This window comes from Eleutherodactylus coqui, chromosome 11 (assembly GCF_035609145.1).
Source record: "Eleutherodactylus coqui strain aEleCoq1 chromosome 11, aEleCoq1.hap1, whole genome shotgun sequence".
Classification (NCBI taxonomy): Eukaryota; Metazoa; Chordata; class Amphibia; order Anura; family Eleutherodactylidae; genus Eleutherodactylus; species Eleutherodactylus coqui.
In genome coordinates, this window is record NC_089847.1 from 134,185,540 (window position 1) to 134,198,130 (window position 12,591).

Consider the following 12,591-nt stretch of genomic DNA (forward strand, 5'->3'; position numbering starts at 1 on the left):
TGTGTGAACCCAGCCTTAGGGCTCCTTCAGACAGACATATTTGCACGCGTTTCTTTCACATTTACAATTTCTTAGGTTGTGCACAAAAAAATAGGACCTGCTCTATTTTCCTGCGTATTTGCACACTAAAAGGCCCATAGAAGTCTATGGGAGGTGCGCTATATGCAAAGGGATGCGTGAAACACTGCACAAAACCACAAAAAAAGAATCTGGACCTCATTAGGTTAAATAGTCTTCTAAATCAAGGTGGGGGAGTGTCACAGGCGCATATAAACATGCTATGCATGCGCAAAAAAAGTCCAGTACTATGCACAGACACGCGGGCAGATCAGCCTCGCCCGCTGCGCATATACGTTGGGCTGAAATGTGCGTCTTTGTGAACAAGGTTTAACCCCACTCACTGCCCTTGTACTGCACATTCCTGAGGAATTTTGGCACAAACTCTACAGCGACTCCTTGATGTATCCACTCACACCCATCGAAGAGTTTCTGCAGAATTCACTTTACACCAGTTCCCCAGCAATGTAGGCTGCGTTCACACATGGCAGATTGTGGTGTAGATCCGCACCAACATCCACAGCATATTTTGTGCTGTGGATTTCAGTGTGAATCCAGGTCAAAGCTGCGCCATTTGTGCTGATTTAGATCTGGATCCGCAGCAGATCTCAGCCTTTCAATTGAAGGGTTGAAATCTACTATGGATCCGCATCAAAATCCTCACCAATGGCGCAGATTTGGATGTGAATTTTCCACCGTAGAAGGTGCGCACAAAATCTGCAATGTGTGAACATACCCTTAGCCTGGGTTCATACAGGACGGATTTCCTGCGGTTTTTCCGTTGCGGTTTTGCCGCAGAAGAAATGCTTCTGCGGCAAAACCGCTTCAAAGGTTAATTTGGGCTTGCGGATTTTCCTGTGGATTTTCTTGCGGAAAAATCTGCAAGTGTTTTTTTCCGCAGCGTTTTTTTACTTTTTGCCGCAGATTTTGCTGCGTCCATAGAGGTCTATGGACAAAAAAGCGCTGCGGAAAAGACTGAAGAATGGACATGCTGCACCTTTGAAAACCGCGCCGCAGTTGCATTTCCGCACTGCGGCGGTGCGGAAAAAAATCCGCCCTGTGATAACAGCTTTTTTGCAAAACTCATTTGTGCTGCATTGCACTGCAAACGCAGCGGTTTTGCCGCAGTGCGGATATGCAACGGCAATCCGCGGTATATCCGCCCTGTGTGAACCCAGGCTTATAGACAGTGAAGAAGCTTTGTGGCTGGGGGCACAACCTGAAAATAGTTTCTTCTATCAGTTCTGTTTATTGTTTTGTGTATAACTGTTGATTTATTTACTAACATGCAGTATGGGGGGGGGGGGTCCTTTCTGCACACCTGACTCACCTGATTTATTTACTAACATGCAGTATGGGGGGGGATCCTTTCTGCACACCTGACTCACCTGATTTATTTACTAACATGCAGTATGGGGGGGGGGGGGGGGGGGGTCCTTTCTGCACACCTGACTCACCTGATTTATTTACTAACATGCAGTATGGGGGGGGGGGGGGATCCTTTCTGCACACCTGACTCACCTGATTTATTTACTAACATGCAGTATGGGGGGGGATCCTTTCTGCACACCTGACTCACCTGATTTATTTACTAACATGCAGTATGGGGGGGGGGGGGTCCTTTCTGCACACCTGACTCACCTGATTTATTTACTAACATGCAGTATGGGGGGGGGGGGATCCTTTCTGCACACCTGACTCACCTGATTTATTTACTAACATGCAGTATGGGGGGGGGGATCCTTTCTGCACACCTGACTCACCTGAGTTCATTGCTGCTTTCACAGGTGAGCATTGTGCACATTAATGGGTCTCATTAGCTGATAAGGTCAGTGATCTTGAAGCAGAACTACCGCAAGGATTCCTCCCTGTTGAGGCTCTCACCTGACTCTGCAAACAGTTCCAATAGCTGAGCGGCAGGGACTCGCTGTCTGTAGAGTTGGCTGATCCCGGCTGGGGGCGGGGATCGTTACGTCTGTCTGGAGGAAAAGCTGCAGCCGGAGTTGGAGAGGCTCAGAGGGAGCCGACTGGGTGCACAGAACGGCACAGCAGCCCCGCCGCACACTGCGCCCACAGCGCAGCCCCGCCGCACACTGCGCCGCACATCCGTTCTTGCAGAACACAGCGAGGAGGAGGACATCGCTGCCTGTCCTGGACTTCTGAGGCGCAACACCTGCGATCGGAGGCGCATTGCGCAGTTTTTAGAAGGAGCACCGGGCGCAGTTTGCGCTGTTCTTCACAGCACTGAATGCTGGGGGTCTCCACCGGACTTTATTGCACTAAACTCTATGGATTATAGTCGTGTTCTCATATTCTCCAAGTTGTGATCCGTACTGGGAAAGAGATGGAAAGTGAGGAGGAGTGGAAGGTTTCTGTCTGGCTCTGTGAAGAGGAGAAACTTGTCTCTGGACTCACCAGGCGCACAACTTGTGCAGATGTGGTCCGTGTCCTGCTGGATGACCACAATGAAAATCAATCTGCTGAGGAGTCCATGATGCTGGGACCACCCCAGTCTTACTGCATTGTGGAAAAGTGGAGGGGCTTTGAGAGGATCCTTCCAAACAAAACCAAGATCCTGCGGCTTTGGACAGCTTGGGGTGAGGAGCAGGAGAATGTGAGATTTGTTCTGGTCAGAAATGAAGCTTCTCTACCCAATATCGGACCCAGAAGCGCCGAAGCTAAAGTGGTTCTCAGCAGGGAGAGCCCATGCCCCTTTATGGGGGCCACCAAAGCCACTATGGCCCTCACCAAGGAGAAACAACGTAGGGTGGTGAGGAAAGCTTTTAGGAAATTGGCCAAGATGAACAAGAAGAGGCAAGAGACTTTGTCCAGAGAGTCCAATTCAGTGGAGAAGATGGAAACTCTGGTCCATCTAGTTTTGTCCCAGGATCACACCATCCGACAGCAGCTGCAGAGGATCAAGGATCTGGACAGGGACATAGATAGGTATGAGGCTAAAATTCACTTTGACAGAATGAAAAGACATGGTGTTAATTATGTCCAAGACACCTATTTGGTTGGAGTGGTTCCAGATAAGGCTTGTGACAGTAATGCAGAAGACAAATGTTCCGAAGAACTCTTAATAGACTTTGAGGACTATGCTCGGAAATGTGAGGGGATCTTATTGCTGCAAGATGAACTAGCCCAACAAGAGGCTCTGATTGAGCAGATTACTGCACAGATCCAAGAGGAACTAAATAAAAGGTGGATGGATAGGCGTCAGGAGGAGCTGTCTTCAAAAGACCAAGACCCTACCACAACAAGTGCAAATGAGGAGGAATGTGAAAATGAGTTGCTACTTGAACAAGAAAGGGTTAAAACCGAGCTCAGTGCCAGTCTCTACATAGGTCTGAGGTTGAACACTGACCTGGAGGCTATCAAGGTGGATTTGGATTACTCCCAACAAGTATGGAATGAAAAGGAGAGCGAATTACAGAGTCTCTTGGACAACATTGGTGCCTTAGAAGTGGCAGAGGAACAGGACACATGTGAGGAGCTCAGGCCTGGTTGCTCACAGGTTGTAGAGAGAACATGTACAGAGGGGTCAGGAGTTTGGGTTGAAAAGGACATGGGCCAATGTAATTGTGAGGGGAATGATGAAGATTCGGACACAGGATTAAGCTCCATGCACAGTCAGGACTCTGACTCCACACCTGTCTGTGAGTCCTTGGTATAGCTGATAATACCGTCAATACCACACTCGGGGTTCACAGATGCCCAACAAGGTCTATTCTTACCAGGCTCCATGTTTTATCAACAGGTTGTAATCACTAAGTGAACTTTCCAATATTTATCACTTCTCTCTTTGCACATCAGAGGCCAACACATCCTACAGACCCCTGGGAGTCTCCCATTGGATTGTATTAGGTTTATTGTAAAGGTTCCACACTATCTTTGTTGCAGAAGCCACACAAACACGCAAGGTTGGCTCTGACAGGCCCAGAAAAAAATGGGTTTCCTCTGTAAACTTATTATTTTTTAAATAAATATTTGCAAAATTTTAGTCATGTGCGATTAATTCTAATAGACTAGTACTAGGGACCAATTGATCTGGGCCTCCAGATATTAAAAGGTCATGGGCCTCTTACATACTCTATACTTTGGTAAAAAAAAAATGTATTTGAGGAGCACTTATCACTTGCATTTTTTTGCATTTACAAACATGTTGAAACTGACTAAACTGCAGCGCCCTAATGGTCCGTCTGTTCTGGGGGGCATTTATAGGAGCAGGTTTTTAAGGTTTGCAAATGCTTCCTCAGTTCGGCACTGCAGCCAAGGTAAAGAATACATCCTTATTCTTTCTTTAGTTGCATGTCCTGTTAGTCTCCAAGTTACAAGCTCTGTTTGTTCCAGCAAGTTACTAATCTTGGTTTCGAGTATAAGAATATGGGGCCGGAGCCAATGTTTATTATCCTGCCCTGAATATTACATTGTAGTTACAGTGTGGCAACAGTCACCTGGTATTGGAGAGTCAATGCAATACTTTATATGTACCATAATGGATAAAGTGATCCTGACTGTTCCCACCATATAAGACATATTTAGAAAATGTAGAGGTTTTTTTTTGTACATATGTTTTTGTTTGTTTTTTTTGCTCCGTGAAACTAAATAGTGTTATTATACTTGCAACCCACCACTTACTGCACATTTCAATATGCAAGACTTTACATGATGACTACAAGTTTTTCTCTTTCTGCCTCATTAATATTCCATTCTTTCCAAACAGGTCAAGCCACTCATTGGTCAGTGCACCATATCCCTCAACAGGGCAGGCAGGATAATAGAGAAGCAGGTCGGGGCAGTTGCTTGCATATAGATTGTTTGTTGTATGTTGTTGTATATACAGTCTTCAGGCTAAAGCATTCATTGTACCTATATAAACCTGCAAAGAAATTGCTAATTTATTAACCCCAGTGAGATAACCAAAGACTTCAGCGCTAAATGATTTGGGCTTTCTTGTGGTTGTCCTAGAGTGTTGTGCTTGTTGTAATGCAGGGAAGGAAGGGGGGTTCTACAGATAGATAATGGTGAAGAGTTTGGGTGGTCCTGCTTGTTGGCAGTGTGCAGTGTGACCATTTTGGAGTCAGCCCTTTGTTCTTGTTGCAGTTGTGATGACTTTTTCCTACGCAGAGCTATACTTTTTTTCACGGGGGCTTAAGTAATGAAAGAGGTCAGTGGGATAGTGTAAATCTGGCCATATGCAATAAATGAAAATTCCTGGGCTCTGAGTATGCAAAGCGCATCCCATAGATTAGCTGCTTGAATGCAAGGTCAGGAAAGTACAGTGCTGACCCCTCTCTTCTGAAATGATTCAACATTACTCACATTTAACTAATTCCACGCTAATGAGGGTCTGCAGCAGACACTGGCTTAAAAGGCCTGATCTGGTTTTAGTAAAACATAAATGTTCTACCTGCCTACCAAGTGTTACATATGAAAGCTTCCATATATTGCTCTATACTATGACATACAACTTAGGTGGCTGCCAAGACATAGCTTGATGTCCTGGATCATAATGAAAGATGTATAACCACCTTTGGTCCCAGACAATAGGTTGCTACTGCTGCACCCCCTATAGGTTAACAAAAAGCATCAGAAATATAATAGTGTCACTTTTATAAAGGTTTACCTAATTACTATACTGCAGTAAGCTATGTATTATCTGGCACTGTATGCCCTGGGCATTGGTGATTTACTATAAAAGAGTATAGTCAGATGCCAGATCCAGTGTTATATCTCTATACTTGTGTCTTATATTTAAATAGCAGCTCACTTCAATAGGAAGGCATGGGTATGCTACACTATGGTATGGCGCATGGTCCCTACGGTGACCTAAAACATAGATTTCCATTGTGTTGTCGCCCCTGTAAGAGATACAGAGTAAAACCCAACTGCAAAGTTGAAGAGTAGCACATGAGAAGCAGAAATCTATTTTCCGTATCTCTCTAGGACCTGTAGACTGCTACTATGACTGAAGTAAGGAAAGAGTGGAGATGTTAAGCAGTGCAATCCAAGGCGGAGGCTATCAATGTGAGACCATGTCAGTGAATGGCGCCGCACCCTATGCAAGTGCAGATGCAATGCGAATTACTAGTAAAAGCACAACCCAATCAGAAGGCAATACAAATTTCAGCATGAATGTGTGAGTTACAATTTGGCACAATCCACTCCAAGGTCTCAAAACAGATCGGTACTTGAATCTCCTGCAGACAAAGGGGGGATGAATTCCTGGATGCTCTGCCCCTATCATAGCAGGAGGCGGCCACTAGGAGGACGTTTTCCTTACTTCAGTCATAGCAGCAGTCCCACGGGACTTGGAGAGATGCAAAAAGCGGATTTCTGCTTCTCACATGCTACTCTTCCACTTTGTCGTTGGGTTTTAGTCTCTCTCTTACAGGGGCCACAATACAAAATTAAAATCCATGTTCTGGGGCCCATGCGCCATACCATTGTGTAGCGCATCCATGCCTTCCTATTCAAGTACGCTATTCTTATTTTCATATAGGACACCAGTATTCAGATCAAGAGATGGATCCGGCTTTTTCCACAAAACGATACAAGCATTGGTTATTTGCATTTTGGGATATTTCCCATTAAAAATGGAAGTCAGAGCATATAACCCCCAAATCTTCCTCTCCATTCAAGTTTATAAAAATTTATATTCAGTCAATTCATATAATTCTTGCTAAGCTGCGTAAAGTCTTAGTATTTCCAGATTCTTGAATGGCAAATCTACAAAGATTCCTTCCACAGTCTTGCAGAACTTGGCAGATTTGTTGTTTAGGAATCAGAAAAAGCTGGAAAACTATCTTTGTGTGAGGAATAATGGGAGCCGTGTTGGATATCAACCAGCTGTTTAGAGAAAAATCAGAACCACTCAATGTATTACCATATGCTCTTAGCATTTCCTTTTAAAGGGCCAGTCCAGTCGTATGTACATAGAGCTTAATCGTTGTGTGATGAAAAGTTCTGCAACTTGCTAATTTACTTTATCTTTCAATTCCTCACCTTTCTCAAAATGTCTTTGATTCTTGTTTAGATCCAGAAATTGAGATTTTGTACATACTTCTTTTGAGGGTTTGCTACATTTAGATCCAGTCCAGATAATCTTCTGTAAGGTAAACATGTTACAATGTATCAGTGTAGGAAATATGTATCAGTCTGGATTCCCAGCTGTTTACCTCATAGTCTAAAGCTGGATACAATTATAATAAACTCTCAGCTGTGAGAATTATTACATAAATATACAGGTTTTTAGCTTTTGAATGTAAACAAAACTGTTTCCATTTATGGACGGCAAGCAGAGATCTTTAAAATGGAACTTAATTTGTAAGTATATAGCAAAGTTGCGGAGCCTTGCATGGTACAGGGATTAAGATGTTGTACATAAAGCCAGAAAGTTCTTTTGTTGTATAATATCATATAATGTCACAGAGGGGTATATTTATAAAGGCCATGTGCCACTACTGTAATGTGCCAGTCACTTTTGTTGCGTTAGCTGTACTTGTACTTGGCAAATTTAACTTTTATCACTTATCCATAGGATAGGTGATAAAAGTCTGATCGGTAGGGGTCTCACCACGGAGACCCCCATCAATCCCCAACACAGGTGTCCTGTGTTCCCTTTCTCACTGTGGTACAGTAACGTGGAGAATGAATTTAATGATGGTCAGGCATGTGTGGCACGGCTCCAATTATTTCAGTGGCGCTGACAGAAATAGCCAAGTACAAGCACTCGGCAACCTCCAGAAGCCCGATTGAAGATGAATGTAGCGGCACCCCATATTCAATTTACACCTCACAGCAGGGGTGTAGTGAGCCCACAGCGAGGAGGTAAGGAGGACATTGGACATCCACCAAATCAGACTTCTTACCTATCCATTGGATTGGTGATAAAAGTAGATTTTTGAAATAACCCTTTAACTAGAGGGGGCACAGCTGCTTAGATCCGGACAGATTTACTACAATTTGGCAAACGTTGGCGTAAATTATACCAAGTGTACACCTCCACAACTAGTGTAGATTTCAATTTGTGGCACATGAATATCCCAAATGGTGAAATGTATTAAAAGGGTTGGCCGGAGTTTTTTTTTTTTTTTAAATTCTTGCTCCTTATGTGGAAAAATAGTTAAATGACCATATATTCGCCTCTCCCAGGTTCTCGCAGCTCCAGAGCTACATCTTCCATTCTCCCCTACGGTGCTGGGATTACAGACTGTAGTTTGCATGTGCAGAGGAAGTCACAAGTTGCTGCAGCCAATCAGACCACAGCATTTAAGTGCTGAAGTGTGTTATTGGCTGCAGCAGCTTGTGACATCCTGTAAATAAACTGATTGTAGTGTATTAAAACAGGGCCAGTGCCGAGAATGGATCCAAGATGCCAGCGCTGCAAGGTGGCGGCAGCTGCAAATATATGACCTTTTATTAATTTTAAGCATAGGGAGCAGCAATTTAAAAAAATATTAACTCAAACAACTTCTCTGACACCTCTTGAATTTCACCTATGTGCAGCCCAATTTAGACATAAATGTGACCATTTTTGGGTGTATCTTACCAGCCTTCGCTATGTGTGACTCTTTTTTTTTATTTCTTCCTTGAAGTTACCCTCCGATTTCGGAAGAAATTTCATCCCAGGACAGGAAAGAGTGCTAATTGCCTGCAGTTGTTCTTCTCTGTTGTCTCTCCCACCTGCCAGTTCTGGACCCCATTTCTGGCCATTCAAGATAGATGCAGCAATTTTTGAACTACCTCATGCATTGCTCTCTGACTGGTTAGTGCAGGTCATGTGAGCAGCACAGGCCAATAAAAAAGCTGATATAGTGCATTGGTAGTCTAACACAACCAATGCACAATAGGAATTAGGTAGTCGAAAGATTCCATCGGACATCTTGGAAAGTCAAAAACAGGACCTTTAAATAATGGATCAGAGGGATGGCAGAGTAGAACAACTGCAGGTACTACAGCCATCCTACAATCCCAGGACAGATTTTTGTGCTGAAACCAGAGGGCTGCATTAACTGATTATATGGTACTAATCCAAGATTTGGCACTATTATGGTACCATTTTTTGGCAACTGTAACAATTCTGTATCTTTGGAGTGACAGACACTATTTGCTATCAAGGGAAGCTGGGATCTAACAGGTTACATTTTTACCTTCCAAACCGGATTTCCTGAAGGTAAGAGTTATCAGGCACCCGTACCGAGTCAAAAAGGCATCTTAATGGTGGTTTGGAGATGAGGATTGCCGGCTGACATCTCTCCAATGCCTGTGGCAAGAGCAAGTTGAGAATTTTTTTGCAAGCAGAAAGACAAAGCCAATTAAAGTAGACAGTCAACACTACTCAAAAAGTCAGTGTCTAGGTAGTTCTAGACATCATGGCTACCTCTTCCCCCTTGTATTTGTTCAGCCTTGTTTTACTAATAAGTCAGGACTGGACAATACAATCTCAAGAGATTTGCTAAAATCTTAGCAAACAACACATTGTTTGCAGACATTCAAGATGTTAGGCCCGAGAATGTGGCCTGGCTGAAAGGTGCTATTTGTATTGTAACCATACAATGTGCATGTGATGGAGCGTGACTTTTTTGGTTGGCTTGAGTCCAGTTCCTTATTATGAGCCTTGGAGGTTTCCATGAGATCAGAAGGGTTAAAAACATGCTTATTCTGGCTATTCCACAAATAAAATTACTCTGTATATGTTAGGACAGCTTCTTGGCTAATCCCACCGAGGCTGGCTACATTTTATGCTTATTCTACAAAATACAATGCTTGTTCTAGTGCAGCAGTATAATAAGAGGAGCAGCTGATATCATTCACAGAACTTGGCTGCCCCGGATGGGACACAATGTAAGTAAACAGCACGCAAGATCATGGATCCAGGGCCCCTTTAAGATTCCTCCAACATTCCCACAGCTTTTTATGTTCTGTTATTACATATAGTACATCATGTTCTTAACATCAGTGTGGCGAGTAGCTACTATTCTGCAGCCCACAAGTTGTGAGCACATAGAGCAGTGGGGAGGATTTCGGACCCTGTGTCCATAGGAACTTGGTGACCTTCAGTCTGGAGACCTATATACAGGCTGAGTGACACTGCGGCCTACGGACAGCAGTATGAGCCTTAGGGCTCATTCATACAACCACGTATTTGGCGCATATTACGATCACAATGCACGGCCACGCGAATGGAGTCAATGAAAGTAGATGGACTTTTATTGATCCATTCACATTAATGCATAGATACACGAAAATAAAGATCGCAGCATACTCTATATCTCTACGTAGCATGCAGCGCGAGCCCTATTCTTTTCTATAGGCAGCGTATGCAATGCTGTCCATAAAGCAATACATTGTAGATGGACGGTGATACATGCGTGACCCTACTATGAAACAGAGCGGAGAATTAAAAAAAAATGACAAAGTCACACTGCGCTGTCATGTGCAGCTCACTCGCTGCCATACGTGGTGGTAGCCGGCATCACACAGACCAGTAAAACGCTGCGGGATCCGCATGTGAATGAGGCCTTAGTCTGAGCTCACGCGACTGTATGTTTACAGCATATGACGCAGGTTCTGTATGCCCGTGTGGTACGCGGTAATTTGCAGGCAATCAATTACATTGCCTTACACAGTCCCGCTGACATTAGGGTGCCACGCACAGTACACCTGTTTTGTTTTTTTCACATTTCCCATACCACCCATGCACAATTACATTAGGTATGGGCGCACGTATATACTCACCCATAGAGGACAATGGGCTCTATCTTGGGTGTATATGCGGTAAAATAGGAAATGTGGTGTTCTTTTTTGCGCTCGTGTATTACATAATTCTGACATGCTAATGTAATCGGAATGTGATTGATTGCTTGTGATTTACCACGTATCACATGGGTGTACAGCGCCTGCATAATACGTGGTAATCCTACAACTGTGCGAGCCCGGCCTAAGGACAGCTCGCTATGAAGTCAGTCAACCACTTTTATGACTTAGTGTTCCTGACTTTTTCTTTGCTGTTCTGTGTACAATGAGGATTAGCAGTGTTTCTGGCCATTTTATGACTTGTTTCCTGCATTTATCACCAGTCCCTCTGCAGGTTGTATATCTAATTCTCAGTTTTCTTTGATCTGCTGGGTGTAGACTGCTGCAATGTCTCCATTCATAGAATAGCAGAATCTCCTCTCTATCTATGAGCTGGTGGATGTAGACTGCTGCTATGATGTGTTCATACACTGCACACATGGAAGAGCAGAATCAATTCTCCATCTCTCTGAGCTGGTGGATGTAGACTGCTGCTCTGATGTTTCCATACACAGAACACTTAGGAGAGAGGGATCTCTTCTCTTTTATCTCTGAGCTAGTGGGTGTAGCCTGCTTTTTTGATGTTTCCATATACAGCACACACAAAGGAGCAGGATCTCTTCTTCTCCATCTCATTGTAGCACAACCTCATAAGTAACATCGGCATAGACGGCGTTCTACAGCAGTATTGATGCAATTCCACTAGCTGTGGCACAACATACACTTACCGGCTGCTCCAGCATCTGTGAGCGTGTCTTCCTCCATAGACGTCTTCTATAGGCAGCACAGGTCATCTCCCTTCTTCACCTTCTGAAGTCCAGCTTGCTATTTCTGTTAGAAATAAGGGCTTCATTTCACAAAAGGCAGCGAACAGCTAATTACTACTGCATGGAGATAACCCTGACCATAGCAATTAGATTTTTGAATGCCAGTGATTTGGGGTGAAGCAAAGTTTCTTTGATTTCGTCTAGTGACAGGTAGCTCCAGTAGTCGGTCATGTACAGATGTACAGCCCAAGGTACACAGTATACATATATACATCCGATGGGTGCCTTACATCAACCATTCATCGCCATAAGCTCCCATGTTAAACAAGGCATCATGTATCTTTTTTCTTAGCTGGATGGTTAAATGGTCAAAGATTGTGTCAATTTTGCATCCTAAGAAACTGGACTCCTTACTGCCAGTCCCGTGACGTTACAGGTGGGACATCTGTAGCCGCTTTAAATGTATTAAAACAACATTCACATTTGGCTGAGCTGAAAATGTACGAAGTTCAGGAAGTTACCATAGGTCTTTGGCCAGTTTTAGATTTACGGGATTTGCGGACTACAACTTGTGGCAAGTAGACATAATGAGAGGGATAAGTAAAACCCCAGTGTTGGACCCTCCTCCATTAAAGATGTGCTCACTGAGGGCAGCATAAAGTAGTAACAGGCATGCTGATTCCTGCGGTCGCTCTCTTACGGGGTAATGTGCAGTGGTTTTTTAAGAACTTACAGCATGCTTCTATAGCTTCCAGCGAGACATAAGTCCAGTTTATTCATGAGGACCCAGTAGCTGCATCCTGGGGTGTAACTATAGGAGATGCAGGGGATGCGGTTGCACCCGGGCCCAGGAGCCTTAGGGGGCCCATAAGGCCTCTCTTCTCCATATAGGGAGTCCAGTATTATGAATAAAGCATTATAGTTGGGGGCCCGGTTACAGGTTTTGCATTGGGGCCCAGGAGCTTCA

At 44.0% G+C, this 12,591-nt stretch overlaps 1 protein-coding gene across 1 annotated transcript; it reads left to right on the top strand.

Moving 5' to 3' along the window:
* Nucleotides 1–2,075: 2,075 nt before the first annotated feature.
* RASSF10 (Ras association domain family member 10) lies at nucleotides 2,076–4,060 on the top strand. Its single transcript, XM_066583569.1, has one exon. It carries the CDS (start codon nucleotides 2,402–2,404, stop codon nucleotides 3,731–3,733), a length of 1,332 nt encoding a protein of 443 aa, XP_066439666.1. The 5' UTR covers nucleotides 2,076–2,401; the 3' UTR covers nucleotides 3,734–4,060.
* Nucleotides 4,061–12,591: the final 8,531 nt, after the last annotated feature.